This window comes from Rhinolophus ferrumequinum, chromosome 13, assembly GCF_004115265.2.
Source record: "Rhinolophus ferrumequinum isolate MPI-CBG mRhiFer1 chromosome 13, mRhiFer1_v1.p, whole genome shotgun sequence".
In the NCBI taxonomy this organism is placed as follows: domain Eukaryota; kingdom Metazoa; phylum Chordata; class Mammalia; order Chiroptera; family Rhinolophidae; genus Rhinolophus; species Rhinolophus ferrumequinum.
In genome coordinates, this window is record NC_046296.1 from 16,621,238 (window position 1) to 16,646,412 (window position 25,175).

The 25,175-nt window shown below is 34.6% G+C and overlaps 1 protein-coding gene across 5 annotated transcripts in view; it reads left to right on the plus strand.

Moving 5' to 3' along the window:
• The window catches only part of GCFC2 (GC-rich sequence DNA-binding factor 2), a 43,640-nt gene extending 18,865 nt beyond the window's left edge, over positions 1-24,775 (plus strand). Inside the window, exons 6-17 of one of the 5 annotated variants that reach the window (XM_033125129.1) lie at positions 208-394; positions 1,822-1,945; positions 2,903-2,984; positions 3,519-3,631; positions 4,826-5,025; positions 6,714-6,864; positions 12,162-12,283; positions 16,156-16,232; positions 17,599-17,665; positions 19,628-19,774; positions 22,236-22,360; positions 23,175-24,775. In XM_033125129.1, coding sequence (XP_032981020.1) covers positions 208-394; positions 1,822-1,945; positions 2,903-2,984; positions 3,519-3,631; positions 4,826-5,025; positions 6,714-6,864; positions 12,162-12,283; positions 16,156-16,232; positions 17,599-17,665; positions 19,628-19,774; positions 22,236-22,360; positions 23,175-23,292 — 1,513 coding nt within the window. In that variant the 3' untranslated portion in view covers positions 23,293-24,775. Of the gene's footprint in view, positions 1-207; positions 395-1,821; positions 1,946-2,902; positions 2,985-3,518; positions 3,632-4,825; positions 5,026-6,713; positions 6,865-12,161; positions 12,284-14,072; positions 14,145-16,155; positions 16,233-17,598; positions 17,666-19,627; positions 19,775-20,945; positions 21,697-22,235; positions 22,361-23,174 lie in introns of those variants that run through there. The other 4 variants (XM_033125131.1, XM_033125130.1, XR_004424844.1 and 1 more) reach the window with 4 other exon arrangements.
• Positions 24,776-25,175: the final 400 nt, after the last annotated feature.

Sequence of the window (25,175 nt, forward strand, 5' to 3'; positions counted from 1 at the left end):
TTTACCCAAAAATAAGACCGGGTCTTATATTAATTTTTGCTCCAAAAGACGCATTACGGCTTATGTTCAAGGGATGTCATCCTGAAAAATCATGCTGGGGCTTATTTTCCGGTTAGGTCTTATTTTCGGGGAAACACGGTATTTATTATAGTAGAAATAAAAGTTTGAAAAATAAATCAATTTTTATTTTTTATTTTATTTAAATAGATTAACATTACTACAGGATACTCACCGTTCACACCTAAGGGAATATGAAAAATATATACAAGATGTGAAGAGCTCGAAGAGTACCATCCAGAACCTAGAGAATTCATCAAATCAAGCTTTAAATTTTAAATTCTATAAAAGCATGAAAATTTATGTGGAAAATTTAATTGACTGTCTAAATGAAAAGGTACATGGCTGTAAATATTTACGTTTCCTTTTTATGCATAAATTCCCTTACCATGTGATTTACAAAAAGCCTAATTCTTACAACTAAATACTTTCCTATAGTGCTTTTCCTACATATTTTTGATATACCATCATACTAAGCATTCCCCTAATGTTGGATAGTTAAAGTATTAGAAAGTTTTGTATGTAAGTTTTTGTGTTAAAATTTTTATCTGTTTAAGAAAAATTCCTAGAAGGTGAATTATTAAGTCAAAAGCTCTAAATATTTTTAAGGCTTATGAAACATTGCTGAACTATCCTCCAGAAAGATTGTTTTATTTTTAGTTTACTACATTAAAAATGGTTTTTGTTTTTATATATTTTGATCTCAGGCAAACCTTTTGCTTTATTAACACATTTATTTTTTCTCATGAATTATTTGTCTCTTGTGCCGTGTTATTTTTTTGGTTCATAATGGGAATTTTTTCCCCTTTTTTCCCCATATATTGTGAGCAGTTCTTTATTGCTTAAAATTTGTAATGATTTATCCTACTTGATGTAGATAAACTTTCCAGGTTTGTTTTGTCTTTCGGTTTTGTTTGCAATGGTTTTTTGATATCCAGATGTCTTGAAATCTTTGTGTTAATCGGATTTATGAAACGTTTTTTTCTCTTTATGGTTTCTGTTTTTGTTTTACACATACTCAGTTTTATATTGGGCTTTTAAGTTGTCCTTTTTTTAACCATTTTAAAAATGTACTCTACTTTTTGCATTACTTTTTATTTACTATTATTTTAAGTTGACTATCTTTTAATAGGACTAGGTACTTTCTGAAGTATTTATTACAGTGTAATTTTCTTCATTCATGCTTGAAGGATTACACTGTTAGTCTTGTCATCTTACACATTGATATATCCATAGCAGCAACTATGGAACATCATTGGAGTTGGGAAAATAACCCAAGAAATGTAAGAATGCCAATTTCAATTGATCACTCAGTTCCACAGTTTTCTTACCTGTCTATTTCGGTCTCTTGTGTTCTCCATTTTTTATAATTTTACCAGTTTCCTCATTGCTCCCCACAATCTGACCACTCAGTCTATAAAAACTGGCTGCACCCATCATTTCCTCCTCATCTTCTATCTCAAACAAAGAACATCCTTCTTTTCTATCCACTCTTATCCATGTTCCTGACTCCAGCCCATTTGGTTTCATGACTTATATGTATAGCTGTTTTAGTACAGTAAGTTGATAAGTTGATTTTTCTGGTTTTATTAATATTAACAATATTGGCAGCTAGGTCTGTTCCTCACATTTTTTAACTGACGTGATAGATAATATGTTCCTTTATATGAGCATTGAACATATACATATGCTAATACATAAATACAACATTTTATTATTCATTATTGATGACCCACAAAATGTTACTTTTATGTTTTATTTCAGATTGTCAGCATTCAAGAAATAGAATCATCCATGCATGCTCTCCTTTTAAAACAATCCATGACCTTTTTGAAACGCAGGCAAGATGAATTAAAACATGAATCAGCGTATTTACAACAGTTATCATGTTAGTGTTTTTCATGTTCAGTATGATTTATTATTCATTAACCTAAATTATCAGCTGAAGAATAAAAATATTTTTATTCCTGTATAAAAAATGCTTTCTGTGTATTTTCCCACTGACCTTTCACCTACCCCCTTCCAAAACCCCCAAAACATTTAGAATTAGAGCTTCAAAATGTCTTAAATTATGTCTAAGACTAAAAAATAAATAATTCCTAATGACTTACTATTTGAGACAATATATTTATATGGCCATTTAATGACTGTTTTGAGATGAGTTTACACGAATCTATAGATTATCAGAAATCTAACTTTATATATAAAGTTTTCATGGCCCTTCCACAGATTGGTTGTGGAGGTTAAAGGAATTCTGATTGGTTTCAATATAGAATTATCTATAAAATCTCATTACACAAAATTAGATGCTACCTTTTAGTTCTCAATCTAGTTTTGTATTTTCAGAGATGTCTTCCTTTGATTAAGGTGCTTCAGGGGATAGTGCAAGTGCTAAGACCATAACCAAGCAGCAGGTCATAGCAAAAGCCAAATGACTTTCACACATAGGACATTTAGTCGGTCATGCATTATGATACATACTAACATAGGAGATAATATGAGTGACATATTGGTAATGCAAATATTTCTAGCATTTGGCTCTAGGGACAGAAAAAACTGGTGAGAACTGCTAAAAAAATATGAGGGAAAGAAAACTTTATAGGCGGATTTTATTACTGTTCTAAAATGCTGAACTGTAGTCCCCAGCCAAAGTACGTTTTCTTAGGCTTGCAAACTCAATGCTTACTAATATTGTGATGGAAGTGAACAATGGCAATTTCATTGCATGATGAAATACGGAATTTAAGCACATTGTGTGTGTGTGTTTATATATACTTATATGTTTACACACCCAAGATATAACTTTTATTTTCAAAGTGTTTCACTTTATTTCTTTTGAGAACAGGCAAAGCTGAGACATCAACAAATGGAACCTTGGCTATAGATGAAAAAACTCAATGGATTTTAGAAGAGATTGAATCTCGAAGGTAGCTATATAAAGTGAAGACTTAAAGTGTCATTGAGCAACTATTTTTCACTCCTTATATATAATTAACCATGTGGTATAGTTTAACCATAACCTAACATTAATTTGAGAGAATGATGTAAAAACCAAAATGTAGTTAAGCAGTCTTAATTAAATTTATTTAAATCCTCAGTGTCAGGATTTAAAGACACACTGGTGTATTTGGATCAGTCAAAAGGAATGGGCATTTATCAGGCTGGGAACTGCAGCTAAGTAGTAGCCAGTCCTAATAATATTGTGGCCCACTCTTCAAAATCTAGGTAGCCTATGGGAACATGCTAAATGGCAACGTGTTATAAGGAAAAAAGAGAAAACCACCAGTTCAGATTAATGAAGCTAAAATGTCAAAAATATGAACATAAAATTGTGTGCTAATATGATGCTGTATTTCTGAGCATTTTAAGTAAACTATGACTTCTACCTTTTGTTTTAAAGCATTTACTTTTAACAGGAGCTACTTGTTTTTAATTGATTTTTGGTTTATCATAAAATACAGGGCACAAAGAAGACAAGCAAGGGAGCTTTCTGGGAATTGTGATCATCAGGAAGGGACATCTAGTGATGATGAACTGTCTTCATCAGACACGACTGACTTCCAAAAATGCCAAGGTTAATCACCAAATTTCTAATGTGTCTTGATTTGAAGTATTGAAATGGTGGGAAATGCTTTGCAGTGATTGATCTTAAATACATAAGCTATATAAAATAGTTGGGAAAATTCAGGGAAAAAGGAATACATTTTTTATTTATCTCTCTTCTTTTTTTTTTTTAATTTATTGGGGTGACAATTGTTAGTAAAATTACATAGATTTCAGGTGTACAATTCTGTATTACATCATCTATAAATCCAATTGTGTGTTCACCACCCGGAGTCAATTCTCCTTCCATCACCATCTATTTGATCCCCCTTACCCTCATCTCCCACCCCCTACTCCCCTTACCCTCTGGTAACCACTAAACTATTGTCTGTGGCTATGAGTTCTTGTTTCTCATTTGTTTGTCTTGTTCTTTTGTTGTTTTTGGTTTATATACCACATATCAGTGAAATCATATGGTTCTCTGTTTTTTCTGTCTGACTTATTTCGCTTAGCATTATACTCTCAAGATCCATCCATGTTGTCACAAATGTTCCTATATCATCTTTTCTTATTTATCTTCTTTAATACTTTTCCTGCCTCTGAAAAAATTGGATAAAATGGAGGAGCATTGTGAGTATTATTGCCATCTTTATAGTTTTTTTCCCTCAGCCTTTCTCAGCTCCTGTTACAAAGGAACCATAAACATTTTTGGTTTCATTTCTCTGTTACATACTTTCTATATTTTCATTTTTTATTTAAAATAATTGAATACAGTAAAACCATCTTACCATTATGAGAAGGTAAAATATGTGTAGTTGAAAGAGTTGTGGGCTTTACAGTCAATTGAATGGGTTTGAAGAGGGACTCTTCTTTGCGTTCTCGTGCAGATTCCTTGATTGACCTCCCTAAATCTGATGTTGTTTATTTGCTTGTTTCTGTCTGTAAATAGGTAGGCTGTTAACACCTACTTTGTAGGGAAGATAGTAGATAGTGAGATAATGTATTTAAAATGTTTTGACATATAGCTGGGGCTCAATAAATGGTAGATTTTGGGTCAGTATTACCATTATTACTAAAGTGATTGTTTAATAAAAACGAATGTATATGTTAATATCAAAGAAAAGTTTTCAGCTCTATTAATTACACAGTTATACATGACTGTTTATAGTAAGCAAACAAAGTTCACAAATGTAAAATGTGTAATATACACTCATTTTGTTCACAGGTGACATTTTACAGGTTCATAAGAAGATTTTTGAAGATGTGCATGATGATTTTTGTGATATCCAGAATATTTTGTTGAAATTTCAACAATGGCGAGAAAAGTTTCCTGATTCTTATTATGACGCTTACATTAGTTTATGCATACCGAAGCTTTTAAATCCCCTAATACGAGTTCAGTTGATTGATTGGAATCCTCTTAAGGTATTTAAGCTTAACGTGTGAAAAACTAATTCTCATCACATTAGTTACTTAAATTCTTTTGTTAGCAGATTAGCCAAAAATTACCTCACCTTTATATTTGGAATTGATAATTAGTGCTTTGGAGTAATAGTTTCCATCCATCTTTTCTTGGTTCTCACTTTATTTTTGAGCCTGAGGGGCACTAAACACCAGTAAAGGAAACACTTTTTTTTTTTTTTTTAGCATCTTTTATGATAAGTTTAATATCATTCAAAAAAAAACAAAACATAAAGGTAGTCTTAGTCCTTAAGAATCATACAATCTGGGGAAATTGACATAGGTACCAAGAGTTCTGAAGTTGGAGATGATACGTTGGGAATAGTTGGTTAGGAAAGACGCAGTAAGGAGGAAGAATTTAAATGGGGATTTGAAGGGTTTGTAGGATTTAAACAGGAGGGGGAGAGAGAGAAAAAGGTATTTCATAAAGCTGCATAGGGAGAAATATAGTTTAGGAGTTAGAAAATGCACAGATGCTCAGATCCTAAATTAAGAGATGAACTTGTTTCGGTAAATTATTGAAGGAGTGACATGATGAAAGTAATGTTTTCAGAAGTCCTAGCAGTAGGCTAACTTGGAGAGAAGGCAGGTAAGAGGTAGAGCTGTATATTGGAAGGATTGCTGTAGCCCAAGTCCAAGGTGATGAATTCCTTGCATGGGGTGGTAGTGACAAAGGGAAGAGAAAGAGTTGAAAAAGGAGGTGTTATGAAGAATCACTAAAATGCTGACAAGAACCCTAACATGCCATCCAAATATGGCCTGCCCAGAGTTTGGATTCTGGCTTATTAGAACAATGGTAATTCCATTAATAGAAATGGGGACTTTTCAAAGAGGGAAAAGGTTTTGAAGGGAATTTCACTTCATAGATAACGAAATGATAGCAGACGTCCATGTGGATATGCCTACTAGTAAACAAACAGGAATGAGAAAATAAAATTCTAGGAAGAGAGGAGAGTTAAAGGTAAAGATTTTACAAAGTAAAGTATGGAGCCATGTCCTTTTATCTTTCTTTGCCTTAGTCATGCATGCCTGTTGGCTCTGTGTTAAGTTCAAGGCATGCAGTCTTCATAGTACAGGAACCAGGCTTGTCCCTAAGAAAGTGGTAGGTAGTTGGTGGGACAGCAGCCTAGTTGTTAACCACTCAAGCTGAATGAAGTTCTCTGTTACGCGTAGCAGAGATCTGTTCATTCAATCAACAAGTAGTAAATGTCTGTCTGCAGTTTGCCTACTAAGCTAAACCACATGCAAAATACACATTTGTGCCTCTGAGAATTGAGGGAGCAGAAGTGAATTTTGCATGAGGTAAATGAATTTTTATAAATGAATTCCATGGCGATTTTAAGTGCTATACTTACAAATGTATATTTTGCTCCTAACAGTACTTGCCATGTGGTAGGCTTTGAACAAATGTGGGCATTTTTGGTATTTGTCATAAGAATGAATGTATGAAATGCATGCATATGGCTTAGACATCCTGTCTTAGTCATGTCATCCTTCCTAGCCTTGGTGGTCTAGTGCTGTGTACATGGACTTAAAATACAGGATTATTCTCTGATCCGTAGAAAGCTCTGGTGATTACTGAAAAAGTTAACCATTAAAAATAAACTGATGTTTAAGAATTTATTTATAACTGTGATAATTTTATTTATAAGTTTGATTCCGTAGGTTTAAAACAGTTGCCATGGTTCACATCTATAGAAGAATTTATGAATAGCAGTGTGGAACATTCAAAGAAGGAAGATAGTTCTGATAAGAAAATCTTGCCAATTGTCATCAACAAAACAATTATCCCTCGACTTACAGGTACTTTGTAATCTTGATAAAATTAAACTGTTCTTGGTCAAAGTATAAGATCATTAATTTCTGCTATACTCACAATTTTTTTCTCACAAGTTTTTGAATACAAGGAAATGTAATATATGCAGTAAAAATCAACTGATGGCATAATTTAAGGTGGTTAAAAAAATGCTTGTTTATGCTAAAAATTTGCTACCAGGCTGTTCATAATCTCTGGACTTTAGCATTTGTGACATTGGTGTTGCTCTTATAACTCCTAGTTCACTTATTAGAGAGTCAATTGCATCCTTACTACATGTATTTCTTCCTTTTCCTTAACTTATCCCCTTATGTCTCTTCTATTTTTTCTTTCTTTAAAAAAAAAAATTACTACTTTCCCCTCACATCTGCTACTGACAGTCAGAAGCACTTAGTATTGATTCTTCTGCTTCTGTCTAAAGACCTTTGTTTGACCTAAAATGGTACTTGATAGGGATTTTTATTGCTGAGAATGGATTCTGACAGCAAAGTCTACATAACTCTTAAAAGATGAAGCAGCCAGCTTTACGCATATATTGCTTCTCAGCCAACTTGACTAAACTTTAGATTTTTCTTAGTGTAATTCGCTGTGCAGTCGTGAGGTATATTAGAAAGTTACCACTTTTAACTAGTTTTATTAATAATAGCATAGAATATGTGTGCCTCATTTGAGTACTCTTCTAAAAATTCCGAATACGTCATTTACAAGTAAACAGTCCCTCAAGTAAGTAACATTATGAGAAATTAATACTGTATATTTATTCTCAAGTCCTATCCTAGACCATCTTCATACTCTTCATGAGCTCCCTGGGTAATTTCACGCTCTCCTTTAGTGTCATCTTCATCTGTGTTGTTCACTATGGTAACCACTAACTATATGTGGCTATTAAATTATAAATTTCAACTAAGTAAAATTAAAATTCAGTTCCTCAGTCACACTAATCACATTTTAAATGTTCAATACCCATATGTAGCTCACGGCTACAATATTAGATAGTGCTGGCTGCTATAAGGTGCTTTTACCATCATCACAGAAAGTTCTTTTGGATACTGCTGCTCTACATGAATAAACCCAAAAGGCTGGAAGAACACGTCCAAGTCTCTTCTTGGAGCACCAGATCTCTCTTATCAGCCTACCTTCTGAGCACATCTCTTGGATGTGCAACAGGCAATGCAAACTCCCATACAGAGTCATGCTTGTCCTCTTCGCTGCAGACCTGCTCCTCTTACATTCCTTATCTAGAGAACGGCACCTCCATTTGCCCATCTGTTCAGACCAGAACCTTCACATCACCCACTCTTTCCTCTTTCTTACCTCTTTCTATAAGCAGTTGCCAACTCTGTTATTTTTTCCCTTTTTCTAACCTACTCTCTATACTATAACCATACTGATCTGTCTGAAATGTGAATCTGATTCTCTCTTACCTCACTTAAAACACTCATTATTCTTAACTGCCTGAAGGATGAAGTCTGAATTCTAACATAGGCTTCTAGGCCTTTCAGAATCACGGCTATGTTTAGTAAATCTCCAGCCCCATCTCTTGCCAAGCTCTAGTCCTTCCCCTCATCCTCAGCTCTACTGCACTTCAGCTGTACTCTCCTAGGCATTTACATTTCCTGTGTTCCACCCATCTGACACACCGCCCAACCCCAATGCTTTCCTCTGTCTGACTTCTCTTCATCTTTCAGGACTTTTATGGACATCACTTCTAGGAACTGGTTTAGGCAGACCTCTCTGGGTTCCTGTAGCACCCTGGACTCCTACATACAGCGACACCTACACACCAAATTATATTGCTTATGTAAGCATTTGTATTTGCCATTAAACAAATTGTTCAAAGGCAGCTACCTAGTCTTATTTATTACTATGTCTCCCATATTTAATGCTAGGCACATAGTAGGCTCTCAGTTTTAGTGGACTATTACTAAGGTTATTAGAAGCCTAACTTAGATGTTTGAGAAATAAATAGCTGTTTGGGTTTTGACTGGTTTTTACTTTGTTTTAACCTATTTTTTATTTTATTTAACTTGTATTTTTACAAGGGTCTACTCCATGTTAGGCACTGTTATTGCTTCAGCATATACAGCAGTGACCAAAATAATACCTGTCCTCATGGGGCTTACATTCTGTGAAGAAGACAGATTATAAACAAGATAAATAAAATCTAGAGCATGTTAGTTGTAAGGAAGGGCTAAGGTGAAACATGAAATAAGAGAAAGGGATACAAATTATCAAAGAGGAAAGCAATTTAAAATAGGTTGGCCAGGGAAGGCCTTCCTGAGAATGTCACAATTCGGAGCAGATTCTGAAAGTAAGTAAAGAAGTAGGCCATATGAACATCTGAGGGAACAGCATCCAAGGCAGTAGAAACAGCAAATGCAAAGGCACTGAGGCAGGTGCTAGCCTGATTTGCTTTACAAACAGCAATTAGGCCAGTGTAGCTGTAGTCGGGTGAGCAAGCTGGAGAGTAAGAAGTTAGCAAAATGGCAGGGGCTGCATTGTATGGGGCCTTATAATCATTTGTAAGGTCTTCATCTTTTACTGTAAGTGAAAGAGTAAGAAGCATTTGGAGAGGTTTGAGCTGAGAAGTGACATCTACCTTAATATGTAATAGAATCGCTGTGGTTACTGTGTTAAGAATGAATTGTAGGCAAATCAGTTAGGAAGCTTTGGCAGTAATCCAAGCAACAGAATATAGTGGCTTGGGTTAGGGTGTTACAAGTGGAGGTGCTGAAAGTGGTTGACTTCGGTATGTATTTCAAATGTAGCACTGACAGAGTTTGCTAATTTGCTAATACGTTGCTTGTGGAGCAAGAGAGGAATCAAGAATGACTCCGTGATTCTTGACCTGTGCAGTTGGTTTTTGTTGCCATTTCTTGAAGTGGAAAAGACTGAGAGGAGCAAGTTTAGGGTAGAAGGTGTATCACCAGGAGCTCAGTTTGACATGTGTTGAGTTTGAGATACCTGTCATCCACGTGGAGATGTTAATGAGGCTTGTAGAGTATATGAGTGAAAGGAGAGGTCCAAACAGGAGATGTAAATTTGGGACTGATCAGCACATAGATGGCATTTAAAGCCACAAAACTGACTTTAAATGTTAAGGGTGTAGATATAAGTAGGAAAGAGAAAGTAAGTGACCTGAGTCCTGAGGTACTCCAGCATTAGAAAGTCAGAGATGACAAGCAGCCAGTAAAGGAGACCAGAGAGGTAGGTGGGAAACCCATGGTGTACGCTGGAAGCCAAGTCAAGAAAGTGTTTCGAGGGGAAATGGTCAGCTGTTGTAGTTGTTGCTGATAAATCAGATGGGGACTGGAATCAGCCGTTAGATTTTGCAACGTAAAGGTCGTCTGTGACTTGATGAGTAGTTTAGTTAGAATGACTGGAGATAAGGCCTAATTGAAGTAAATTCAAGAGTTAATGGGAGGAAAGAAATTGGAGATAGGAAGTTTAGACCATTTTTTGAAGAATTTTATTATAAAAATGAAGGAAAGAAATAGTGACGGACTGGAGGGAAAAATAGGGTCAAGAGACCAATTATTTTTAATACAAGAGAAATAATTGTTTGTGGGCCGATGGGAAAGGTCCAGTAGAAGTGATGATAATACCAGAGTGAGAACATAAAGTTCCAGAGCAAGATCTTCAAATAAGCCAAAGGGATTGGGACATTTTATCCCAATAAAGAGTTGGCCGTAGTGAGGAGCATGAGTGCTTCATCCATAGGAATGGGAGACACGTTTGTGGGCAGAGATTCAGGGTTGGTGGGTAGAGGCTGTGGTAGGAGCTTGTGGAGCTTCTCTTCTGCTCGATTGTGTTTTCTCATCAAACTAGGAAGTAATCAGCTAAGAGTGAGAGCAAAGGGGAAGACAAGATAGATGGTAAGAAACAGTCATCTAGAAGAGTAAAGTCCATTAACTTCTGGACTTTTCTTAACTCCATAAGCAAGGAGGGAGGAGAAGACAGGAAATAATCCTGTAGGCGAGAAGGAGAAAGGATGAACTAGGGAAACAGAATATGATTGCTCGGCAGCATGAAGGTAGGTCTCATTAGAGTTTCATTGAGATGAATTTAAAGTGTATTTTTTTCCAGCCACGTTTTAGCTGCATGGTTGCAAGCACAGACTCAGTGATGTGGTGGATTTAACTAGAGTTGTGGTTTAGCCAGACAAGTTCAAAAAGGCCCAAAAAGGACAAGGAAATTGAAGATGTATGCAAATATGAGGTGTGATCAAACAATACAGAGAATGTTTAAATTTAAAAAAATATTACAGTAAAAGACACATTGCCATTAATCCCCTTCAAAATACTCGCCCTTGCTTCGAACACACTTCTCCCATCATTCTTGCCACTTTCTGAAGCAGTTCTGGAAACCCTCTTTTGTAAGTGTCTTTAGTTGCACTGTCATGGCAGTCTCAATGTCCTGAATCAATTCAAAACGTTTACCTTTCATGGTCATTGTGACTTTGGGGAAGAGACATAAGTCGCACAGTGCCAGGTCCAGTGAATAAAGTGGATGAGGACACACCATAATGTTTTTATTCGACAGAAATTGCCATACCAGAAGTGATGTGTGACACGGAACATTGTAATGATGGAATGAGTATTTACAGCACACTTTAAAACACACCTTCTCTCAACCATAATTCACACCCAACTGACTGCACCGAACAAGTTGAAACTTGTCACACACTGTTACTAAGGTTTGACACGCCACTTCCCATATTTGAAGATCCTGACCTTTCCATTGGATGGCACTCGGCAGCAGCATTCACCATATTTTGTGATCACAACGGAAATGCTCCATGTCACACAAAGCTTCTGGTACAGCAATTTCTGTCAAATAAAAACATGGTGTGTCCTCATCCAACTTATTCACCAGATCTGTCACCTTGTGACTTCTGGCTCTTCCCCAAAGTAAAAACGACCGTGAAAGGTAAACATTTTGAATCAATTCAGGACATCGAGGCAGCCACGACAGCTCAACTAAAGACACGAAAGAGGACTTCCAGAACTGCTTCAGAAAGTGGCAAGAACGATGGGATAAGTGTGTTCAAACCGAGGGGGAGTATTTTGATGGGGATTAGTGGCAATATGTCTTTTAGTGTAATAATTGTTTTTTTGTTTAAAACATTTACTGGATAGTTTGATCACACCTCGTATGTAATGGTAACGATTGGCATGGATTTCAAACCATATAAGGAAGTAGTCTTTGCTAAAAACCTTGGTTGTTTATATGTAACAAAGCCATCTAATAAGTAAATCATGCACCGGTGAAATTTTTGTTTCAGACTTTGTAGAATTCATATGGGATCCCTTGTCGACTTCACAGACAACAAGTTTAATAACGCACTGCAGAATGATTCTTGAAGAACTTTCCACTAGTGAGAGTGAAGTTAGTAAAGGCAAACAGGTAATAATTTCCAGAGTTATTTCTTTATAAATCAGTATAATTTTATTATAAATCTTTGTTTTCAGATGATGTACAAGAAGTAATTACCAGAAAACTATTTGGGGGAAAAACAGTTCTGATTTATAGAAACTAGGATTGACCATGTTTTCCTTTTTATAATAATAAAAGAATATACCTTGATATTCCTGGATACTCTAACAGGAATGATAATCGTTAAAGGACACATATACATTTAATAAGACCCAGGTTATTGCTTTTATTAGCGTCTCTCTGTTCATCGGTCTGATTTGTGTTCTCATGGCCCAGACAGCCATCCTGTAGGTTTGTACCGAGATGAATAAGCATTAAGTGCATTAGTGCAAATTCATTCCTTCTAAAAGGAAAAAACAAAAACAAAAACCCACCTCATTACCTGTGCTCTTTTGGCAAAAACCTAGTGGTATTATGGACTTGCTTTAACAGTGATTTTAAAATTAGGCTGACATTCATTATATTAACTAATTGTAATCTGCTGAAGTTAAGAGCAGTGATCTCTTTAAGGATCCAGAGTTCAATAGGATAGATTTTCATCGTACTGTGATTTAGAATTGTGTTTCATTGAATATAAGACATAAAGAGGAACTTTTTAAAGTCCCTGGTGAGAATCTGTTGAATCTTACTTTTATTGTAGTACTCTGTTTTTTATCATTCTTTTTATTGATGAAAATGTTGTATACTTAATGCAGTTACATAAGTAAATTAATTTTATGTTGAGCTTTAAGAAAGCAGACTGGAGAGCACCCAAAGTAGAATAATCAAGGTGGTTGAAAAGCTGGGAGGCATGTGACATTCATATTCTGAACACCATTAAATTTTAGCACTTGAAATTACTATCGTGAAGGAGGGAAGCTATAAGAAGTAAGAGAAGAGGGATACCGGCATGATTCTGCCTTTAAGAAGCATGTCATCTTAGAGGAAGTAAGATGTACATAAACTATCTTTTCAAATAGGAAGTGAGAAGTGGGGAAGACACAGAACACTTACTTAATTCCTGTTATATACTAAGCACTCTGGTAAGTCTTACACTTTTATCATCCTGCTTAGTCCCAGCAGTCCTATAAAAAATGGGCGATAGCTTCATTTTACAGCTGAAAAAACTGAGTCTCGAAAACTTGTTCACAATAATACCTGGAGTTTCAACTAGGAAACTAGGATTTACTTGAACCTTGGTTAGTCTTACTTTAAGGTCTGAGCTCATCTCACTGACCACATTGCCTCCCCATGAGTACCACAGGTAAAGTGCTATGAAACTTCTAAATGGAGGCAGGAGAGAGAAGTTACTTTCTACAGTGAAAGAGTTTATGTTAGAGGTGGCATTTGAGCTGGGAGCTAACTGAAAGGATAGGATTTGAACATACAGCAACAGGAAGTATTTAGACTGATAATTTTTATTGTGGAAGCCCTCCTGCTATTAATGCTGAAAAATGTATTCTTTGCATTATTAGTAATAATAATGCTACATTATTATACTGGACTACATCGGGAGTTTTCAACTTCGGCACTTGACATTTGGAACAGATAATTCTTTGTTGTGGGAGACTGTCCTGTGCATTGTAGTATGCTTAGCTGCCCTGGCCTCTACCTACTAGAGGCCAGTAACACTCCCCAGTCTTAATAACCAAAAATATCTCCAGACTCTAAAATACTTCCTGGATAACAAAACTACTCCTAGTTGGGAATCAGGGAACTACATAATATTCCGGGTTACTAAGACAGTTTGCCAGTGAGATACCACTGTATTGTTTTTCAGTGATGTATAAGAAATTGAAGAGAATGAGAAAAGTTCCACAAGGAGTCAGACAGCATAGTTCCTGTTTTTGAAGTAAGAAACAATTTTATAAGCTAATGCCTGGTGAAGAATAGTTTTGATTCTGGTTAAGGTTCTAAAATAAATTACTACAGAGGTGGATTATGAACACTTACAAAAGAAAGTGATTACTGGAATCTCTCATTGACGGGGCTCCTAAATACAAATGATTGTTCATCAAAGCATATCTGTTACTTTCACTAATAAATAAGGTAACATACAGTACAGTAGGTAATATATTTATGATTGTTCTTATGGATCAACTGGGGAAAGATAAGCTTAGTGGTACAGTTAGATACAAAGAAACTGGTAGAGTGTACCTAAAGAATACTGACCAGTTGGGATGTGACTACAGGGGGAGTCTTTTAGTATTAGATTATCTTCTCAACTTTGCCCTGGTCAATATTTTTATTGAACTGGATGAAACAAAAATTTAAACAGTAGGGAAATATTTGTCAAGGTTGGCATTTATTTAAATTAAATGGAAAAATATCAAAGCATAACTATCTTTTTAGCACTAACTTAATAATTTACACAAGCTCGTGTACTACTTGAGACGATATTGCCTAGAAAAATGACCTTCGTCACCTTCTATATCCCATATAAAAGAACACAAAATGTTTAACAAATGGAATAAAAGAAAATTGAGCTTTTACTTGTTTTTAATGTTTATTAGACGTTGCTCTGTGGCCACTTAAGGAAAATGTTAGATACTTAAGTAGAAAGAGAAATAGAACTTCATTTAGATATACTTTCTATGAAAAAATATGTTTAGTTGAATTCTACATTTGTGAGTAATTTGCTTAGTATATAGGGTATATGACAGCTTACTTTGTGCTATGTACATTGTCACTGACTTAAAAAATAACTCACTCTAGTGTGTAGTATACATTTTCATTTTTCCACTATGGATTCCTTTTCAAGAATAAGAACATATTTTAGAAATTTTGGTAAAGAAGGAAAAAAAAATTTTAACTCCCCTTTTCATCTTAGTTCAAGGACTGATATGATACCATTGTAGGATATTTTCATCCAGCCTTTTATTTCAAAGTTATAATCCTAACAGACATGTACATTTGTAACCTACTTCTTCCACTTAACATTACCTCTTTAAATATTTAAATTTGTATCTTACTGCAGTCTTCACAAACTTTAACTAGCTAAATATTTCAGCAATATAAATGAGTATAACTTGATGTTCTTACAAGTTCCTAGAATTGAGTATCTTAGTTGTTTTCCAATTTTTCATATACAGACAATAAAATGAATTAGCCAAAGTGAATTTACTGCATCAAAGGACATTGACAAACCAGCAAAGGACCCATAGCTAGAGTATATAAAAGTCTATAAATCAGTAAGAAAGAAAGAGACCTAATAAATAAACAGATACGTAGACAAGCAGCTTAGGTACTTTCTAAAAGGACATGTACGAATGGCAAATAAAAATATCAGAGGATGCTCAACATCACATTACTCAACAGGAAAATAAGAATTAAACTATAATAAAATACAACTAAAACTCCACTAGAATTGCAAACAAAGTACATTTTAGTAAGGGTACAGGATTGCTCATACACAGCCAGTGGGAATATAAATGGGACACCACTTGAGAAAACAATTTGGCATTCTGTACAAAGTTGACTATACAGACATGAACTATATTCCATAATTAAATTCCTGTGTGAATATCCATTAGAAATGTATGCCCATGCATACAAGTACTAAAAGACATGTACAAGGATTTTTAGAGGAACATTATTCATAATAGCCCCAAAACTGGAAACCATCTAAATGTCCTCTATCAGTAGTATGCATGCAACAGAATACTATACATTAATGAAAATGCACCAACTACAGTGATATGCAACAACATGGATGAATAACATTCTCTTGTACCTAATTGATATTTTAACACCTGATTCTGTGAGTGTATACAAATTTGCACTATACTGTTAAAATTACTTCTTTTGGAAAAGATATTTCTACCTATGACTGTCACTGATGCTTTTAAATTTTTAAATAATAGGATTTACTTAAATCCATTGTTTCAAGAATAAAGAAGGCAATAGAAGATGATGTCTTTATTCCTCTGTATCCAAAGAGGTAAGTGCTATTAATTTCTAAATTGTATGAAATAGCTAATCATGTAATACAGATTTGTTTAGAATGCAATACAAAACAAATTATATTAAGTGTCTCCAAAACACACATACACTATTAAGATTCAAATTGAGATTTCAACAAATACTTCTCAGTCACCTTCTATATGCCATGTATGAAGCTTGGCACGTGGACATAGGGTTTTTTTTTTAATGTTGTTCCTAAGAACATGACAAATGGCATAGCAGAATGATTAAAAGTACAGATTCTGGAGCCCAGATTCACCATTACTAGACATTTAATCTTGAGCCTTTCTGTGACTGAAAATGTAAAAATGGGGCATTAAATTAATGCCTACTTCAAAGGACGTTATGAAGGTGCAGAGTGCTCAGAACAACGCCTGGCACAGAGAAACCACAGCATAAGGCCTAGAACATCACTGAAGGGCCAGAAACTGTATCTGTGAATTCTGTATTAGCTTTAAATTTTGAAACAAGTAGTATTTGATGCCTGTCCATCCATTTGCTAAGAAGGCATCAGTTATACTAATGGATCATGAACTAAAGCTATCCAGCAAGTACTCACAGGATGGAAGAGCTTTATGCAGAGAACAGAAAGGAATTTCTAAGCTTTCTGGTGAACTTGAATCAAGAAAACTTGTGTACATGTAAAACTTTTGCCCTGTTGAGGTCTGTGTTCTAATATTTTAGATAAGTAATATATTCACGTGGTTTAAAACTATGAGTATATTTTTTAAGTTTTATTTATATTTAAAATGAAAAGTCTTATTCCCTGCCATTTCTGACCTCCATCCACAGGTTTTTGCCCTTCCTCCTCTATGCACGTACATGCATGCAATAATAGTCACTGTGTTTTTTTTTTTAATCTTTCCAGAATTTCTTTATGCAATTAGAATTAAATACTTATATATGTTGTAATATTATTTTCCCCTCATTTTATAGCAAAGGAAGTATATCGTAAATAGTTGTACATTGTCTTATACCTTCTTTTTTTACTTAGCACATCTTTGAGATCTTTTCATGTCATTATATAAGTATAATAGTTTCCTCATTCTTTTTTAAGCTGCATAATAGGCCGTCATATAGATATCCTGTAATTGATGGGCACATAAGTGATAAACCATTACCAACAATATTGTGAATAATTTTATAGATATATTCTATACATGTGCAAAAATATCTACAGAAGGCATTCTCAGAAATGGGTTGGTTGGGTCAAAGTGTGCATATATTTATAATTTTGATAGGTACAAGAGCACCTCCATTTCTATTCCATTAAGGTTTAAACTATGGTTCTGAAACATTAATAGTCATTTGCATTTTCTCCTTTCTCTTTCATTTCAAATTAGTGCTGTAGAAAATAAAACATCACCACATGCAAAGTTCCAAGAAAGACAGTTCTGGTCAGGTCTAAAGGTAAGCAGAAAAAAGCAAAAATGAAAACAAATTTTTTTCTTTTAAATCCAGTGTACTATAGAGTGGAGATCAGCTAACTTTTTCTGTAAAGGACTAGAGCAGGGGTGTCCAAACTGCGGCCCGCGGGCCAACTGCGGCCTGTGATCCATTTTTTATTGGCCCACATCAAATTCCAAAAATATATTTAGTTTACTTAAATAAACCAGGTGAGGCAATACGTACTTCACCTCGAGTGAGTGGCCCGGCTGTTTGTGTATTTTACCTTATATGGCCCTTGGTGAAAAACATTGAAAAAAGTTTGGACACCCCTGGACTAGAGAGTGACTATTTTAGGCTTTGTAAGCTACATAGTCTCTTTTGAACTATTCAGCTCTGCCACTGCAAAAGCTGCCATAGACAATTCATAAACAAGCAGGGCTGTGTTCGAATAAAACTTTACTTATGATCACTGAAATTTAAATATAATTGTCACATGTCACAAAAGTTTCTTCTATTTTTTTCAATCATTTAAAAATATAAAAACCATCCGTAGTTCACCAGCTCTAAAAAACAGGTAGTAAGTTTGATTTAACCCACAAGCCATAGTTGGCTAACCTCTGGTCTGAAAGGTGATGGATGAAGTCATTGTTAAGTCAGTGGCAATAGATGGATGGTAAGGAGAAGGTGGGTTCAAAAGATAGGCTGAACCAGTGAAAGGCCTTAATGACTAGTTGACTATATGTGAAGAATGTAGAGTGTTAGCCAAGTTTCTGACTTCAGCAGCCTGATAACTTATGATGACATTGTTTAAGGGCATTGGATGGGATACTGAAAGAACAGGTTTGGGAGGGAAGATCAGGTCTGTTTTAGACATAGTGAATTGGGACAAATACAGGAATAGAGGTCTAAGAAGCAATGGGATATATGAGTCTGAATTGCAGGGGACAAATCTGAGCTGGAGATTTGAGAGTCACCCCCATGTAGGCAGTATTCGGAGCCACTGTCATGAATGAGATAGCCTCTGAGGAGATTGGGTGAAGCATGAGAAGAAGGCTAAGTACAGACCCTTGGAAAACACTGACATAACAGGTGAATAGAGAAAGCGGAGTCTTCAAAGAAACCTTTAAATGAATTATGAAACTTAGAATGGTCACAAGAGAGTGGCATAAGGGTAAGTAAGCAAGGGGTTTTCAAGAATGAAGTCAAAGTGTCAAATGCCACTGAAAACAATTAGGAGAAAGACTGAAAATGTTTATTGTATTTGACGATTAAGAGGTCATAGGTGACCTCAGCAAGAATAGTATCAATGGGGTAAATTCATATTTGTCATGTGGTTGAGTCAAGGAAAAGGCTTTCCAGGAAGAGGGAGCAACATCACAATGACCAAGTATAAAGAGCATTGCAGGTTAGTACAACGGCATGTAGTTTAGCACTCAGAGTGATAAATATAATACTGGAAGTGGGAAACACTGTCAAATTCACAGAAAGATCTGGATAAGTGTTTTACCCAAGTTATCTCCAAACTTACAAGTTATTAATCTTATTCTGTATATCAGAGCAGTGAGGTTCTCAGGTTTGATTGACTTCTCAAGGTCACACACATTGGTAACAGTGGCACTGGCTTTAACAGTCCTTTATGAGTCCTGGGGTCCTGTGGTCTTGCATCTGCTGGCCCTAGGTTTTGGGAGAGTATGGATTGAGAAGGAAGATTACTGATATGGAAAGGCTCCAGCGAATTTATTTGAGATTGATTTTAGGTGGTTGTCCTAAAAAAGGAAAATAGGATGAGCAAGTAGGAGGAGGTTGGAAAGTTTCAGGTACTTATTTAGAAATATTTTCTACTGTTTCTAAAATGGACAGTTCCAATAGTGCTAATTGTAGTGAAAGTAAGAGTTTGACCAACTTTTTATGTTTGTTTGGAGACTATTCCAGTTTTCCTTTGGAGGAAGGTACATAGTCACTTAACATTTTATTTTATTTTAGCTCTTCGGCAATATTCTTTTATGGAATGGACTCCTCCCAGATGACACCTTGCAGGAGCTAGGACTAGGGAAGCTGCTAAATCGTTACCTTATTATAGCTCTTCTTAATGCCATACCGGGGCCAGATATTGTTAAAAAGTGCAACCAGGTGAGTTATGGAGGAAATGTTCTAATTTTATCATTTTTTAAAATTCAGTTATTAAAATCTATTTTGTAGAAACTAAAATTGTGTTGCTCACATAATAACAGACAAATCAGTTTAACATACCAGAAACCCAGAAGCAGCCCCTCAATATTTAAAAATTAGTATACTGGTTAACTGTTTACAAAAAGAATATTAGATCTTTACCTCACTAAATACTTACATAAATTGCAGGTGAAATAAAGAATTATTTAAAATACTGTACTAAGAAGATTAATGATTATATCTGATGGTAAGGGAGTCCTTTCTGAACCTAAAAGCAAAAGAAGAAATGATGAAAGAAATAATAGATTTGATAAAAATACAAAACTCCAGTGGATCAAAAAACATTAACCAAAAAGGTATCAAGATTGTTTGATCATTGTCAAAACTGGAAGATGGGTTCATTGAGCTCACTATAATTATGTTTCTCCTGTTGGTTGAAATTTTCTATAATAAAAAGTTAAAAAGAAAAGGAGTTGCAAACTGAGAAATAAAAGTTATATAAGAAGGATTAATATCTACATATAAAAAAAGTTCTTTATAAATCAGTAAACAGTTCAAATATTCCAATTAAAAATATGCCCAAAGACATTCAATTCACCAAAAAAGAATACGCAAAATAACCTCTAAACATGTGGAAAGATGAACAGAACTAGTACTCAGAGAAATGCAAATAATACAATAAGAATATTATTTTACCTATTGTGTTGGCAAAATTTTTTTACTGTTTTCATTATAATTCCCAGTATTGTCATCAGCACAGGGAAACAACAGCCCCAGTATTATTCCAGGGACATCATTCACCTGGAATACATGGTGCAGCGGTTCTGGGAAACTGTGTGTACCGGTGGAAGGAGGGTTAACAGTAGGATTATTATTGTAGCATTATTTATAATAAAAGATAGTTGAAAACAAACTAATTGTCCAAAAATATTATCCATAAAAGTCATGTTGAAGAATTTTTAATATGGGAAAATGTTTACTTTATAGTATAAATTAAATAAAAAACAATATATAAAATGTTAGGTTGCAGTTTCTAGCCAACCATGATTTCTCTGGCTATAGTTTTTATATCATGTAGTTTTAAACTACATTATCTACCAAAATTTAAAGCATCCAATGCTGTGTGTTTCAGGTTCCACATAGTCTCCCTTGACCCTAAGAGTCTACCATGCAGAAATAGAGAAGAGGACACATGACATTCTCTCCACAGCTTGTGGCTAGAAAACCAGGCCAAGACAATGTGGTTTTATATCCTGGGATCACTTATGGAAAAGCTAGATGGTTTCATGAGAATTTTATTGAGACTTTTGATACAAAAAGTTAAAGCCAACTGCAAATGACATTAAATTTCAAGCCAGTAAGGGCTGGTTTATCTGTTTAAAAAATGAGATATAGTTTGCATAATAAAATTTGTAGGATTTTTTCCCTTAGTCAGGCAATGTGTCTGCATTTTTCCTGGATAATTGCAAAGGGTAATTAAGAAGTAGTGTAAATCTTTTTCCTTATCTGTGTTTTCAGTGCCACCGATCAGATTTATTTTAGAAACAGTGCATTCCAGAACTTTCATTTAACACATTTTATAATAAATATGCGGTACATTTCCCCCCAACTTTATATAAGAACTGATCTTGATCTTACTAACTGTAGCATAACCTTTTCGGTTGTCCAAGAATTTGTTTGAATGGTGTTTCCTTCCTCCCCTTTCCTCTCCCTTTTATTCTTCCTCCTGTTATGAAGTTTTTCTCTTCTTCTTTTGTTTTGTTAGCATTTTTCTGTTTTTACCAAAACATTTCCCCAAATCATGTATTACCTTTAGCATTATGATGATAAGTGGTTGTTTTTGTTTTTGTTTTCTTCAAAAGAAAAGTTGCATATACTGTCTTTATGCTGCCATGGACATTTAAAAGCAATTTATTAAATTAAAAGAAAATCAAAGCCATAATTAATTTTTGTAATTCTATGTATCTTAGAATTACCTACTTGATTGCTTAACTCTAATTTGTAGATCATATGCTGAGTCACCTTATATCTTAGTGAAATAATATTCAATGTATGTATTTTATAGTTGTATTGACTAAAAATGTTTTGTGTCTAGTAATTTCTGGCATTTAGTTGTAAATTATTTTTTATACAGATTTAATGGCTCAAGAATACAGAGTATAGAAAGTACTACAAGTACCACTAGAGAATATTCATAAAAAGTAGTCTGTTTGAACCTGTTGGTATTAGAATAAGGGTGTTTTTTTCCCCAAGTGTATAACCCTTGCCAAAGAAAGGGAGAATTTTCAAAATTTATTTAACCATAAACTATAAAATGGGAGAATAATATGCAACTTGCATGATCACTATGAGGCTCCTGTTAGCAAAAGTCCTTAGATGACAACTGTCATTATTAAAAACCACTGTATATTTTGATTAACAGATAGCAGCATATTTACCAGAAAAATGGTTTGAAAATTCTGCCATGAGAACATCTATTCCCCAGCTTGAAAACTTCATCCAGTTTTTATTGCAGACTGCACATAAATTATCTAGAAGTGAATTCAGGTAATGCATATTTAATTGTACCCCCATAAGCATAGTTCAAAGAGTCTATTCTTCGCAATTTTTAGAAAGATTTGTACTTTTATTCTAAGAATCTGCTGAGACTATCACTGTAGTTAGTAGACATTTTCATGTGTAAACTTTGGAATCACTCACTATTTTATACTCACACCTCATGCATATTAGTTCATATTTTTAAATGTAAATCTATTCCAAAATAAGCACTTCCAGAAAAGTATAGCACATGGTAATTTAGAATTAAAAACATAAATCAAAAGCCTCTTTTTAAGTATGTTTTTAATTTTCCTAGCTATTTTTAAAGTGTCAACACTATTTAATTACAGATCTGCAGCCTGCTGTTTACCCAGCAGTAGCGGGATCTCTGTTTTGCATGCCTCATTCCCAGCATTAGATGTTCAGGGGCGTAAGGACAGTGGTGTACTGGTAAACCACTTCTCAAAAAAAAAAGTTAAACCCCCCAATTTGTAGCACTAGATGATGTCTGTGGGGTGAGTGTTCCCACCGAGGCTTCCACCATAATAGCCCAGATAGGCTGGCAGCTGTTCACCACAGTTCAGATTCCTGATGCTAGACTGCTCTGTGCTTTTCTGCTTTTTAAAATCGTTCGCATTAAAATTTGCCAGAATACATCCACTAAATAGTCTGTATTCCAACTTTATGTGGAGAGGGTAGCATCTATGTTACTTAGATACTGGCTTAAGGTAAAGTTTTTGTTTTGGATTAACAACTGGTGATTCACTGTGTTCTCATACATTGCATTGTTAAGGGGGAAAATGTTTTTTTGTTTATTTTTCAGGAATGAAGTCAAAGAAATAATCCTTATTCTGGTGAAAGTAAGAGCTTTGAATCAAGCAGAATCCTTCATAGAAGAATGCCACTTAGACCATCTTATATCAGTAATTAAAGAAGTTTGAATAACCTTTATAGGAAAGTACTAAAATGAAATTTTAGTATAGTCACACTGCTCCTTTGCTGGGGAAAAAAAAAAACCTGGTGCCTCTTTAGCCCTAGTAATGGAGACAAGGCTTTGAGGGGGAGGGAGGGGAAAGGACTTCATCCCTCCATTCCTTCCACTTTCTACCTTCTGGTAGCAGGAAAGGCTGCCCCTCCTGATTCTGTGCTGTTTGCAGGAATTAAGCTCACAGGGACAGAAGAGTTTAACGTATTTCCCTTTGATTCTTTTGGATGCTTTTCCAGTTTAAGAGAGGAGTTGGAAAAGCCTTGCTTATATGGCTGCTTTGGCTTTGGTGTCTTCTGTCCTGATTCATAAATACATCTTTTAGTTCTTTTCATTTTAGTTATCTCTATTTACAAATAAATTAAAATGGAAATCTTAATAGGAATGAATTGTTAAGTATTAATTGATTAAGGCATTTTAAGGCTTTGATGACTAATGATTATCAAATTGTCCTTCCGAAATCTATACCAATGTATTGTCCCAACACAAGTGCAAGAGAGGCCAGTGGGCAATAGGCATTATCATTTTAACTCACTGTAAATTTAATAGGTGAAAAAAATCTTAATTGTTTCTTTTGGCATTTGAAAGTGAATGCTTGTTTTTTGGCCATTTGTAATTCTTCTTGACATTTCCATTCATCTTTTTCTTATGAATTTGTAAGAACTTCATGTTTTAAAGATATTGGTGTTAGTTTTTCTTTATCTGCCATTTTTCTTTTAATTTTGTGCATGATCTTTTTGGTATACTAAGTCATTACTTGTTAGGTAGTTACTACTATTTTTTGTTATGGTTTTTGTCATTGGTGGTAAGCTTAGAGAAGAAATAGGTATTTTAAATATTCAGAACATGTTATTCATCTTCTAATCAAATATTTGTATAATTAAAATCTGAGGCAAGATAATTGAATCAAAAAGTTGAGCATATTTTTCAAAGTATGGGTTTACTAATAATTTTTCTTAAATCTGTTTGTAAAGAAACTCTGGCAACCCTATATACATATACTTTGCATATTGTTGCACAAAAGATAATCAGAAAAAAATTGATTATACTGTAGGATTTGAGCATGTGGCCTGTGACACGATCACCTGCACTTTTGAAGCTGCATGTATTGTAGTAGATTGATGTGTTTATTTCTACTGCACTGAAGACTTGTGATTCACTCGAACAATTTTTTTAAAGTTTATTTTAGTTACGTAAGTTACACAGGAAAAGAATATCATCTAGAAAATTCAAGCCGTTAATGAAAAGTATTTCACATTCTCACACAATTATTACCAGAGGTAGCTGCTGTTTTCACTTCAGTGTTGTTACCCTTTGAGACCTTTTCTCTATTTACAAAACTGTGTGTGTGTGTCTTTATTGTTTACATAAATGAGACATACTTTATTGTATATGAAATTTGTAATTTTTTACTATTAAAATGTACATTTGTAAGTTTCCCTTTGACTTTTGCATTTTTATTAAAGATGTGTTGGATGTGTTCCCTAACATTTTAACTTGGACAGAGAGATTTCTCCTTTCATAGAATGGAAAATATTAGATCTATTTTCAAAACTGCAAATTGATTTAAATTTCAATATCTTTCAACTAAAATTTCATTATGCTTGGAGTTTGAACCTCAAGATTTATCTACCATATACTATAATTGAGGATATTCAAAAACATTTTATTTTTGAAGCTTGCCTAATCCTCAGTACAGATTTTTTTTTTTCGTATTTTTTCCCGTTGCTGTGAAGCAGAAGGAACGGAAGGAATACAAGTAGCAAGGACAGAACACTGAGTTAGCAACTCATCGCGCATCTCAGTTCTTCCCTTGGATTTTTTTCAGTTTTCTATTCA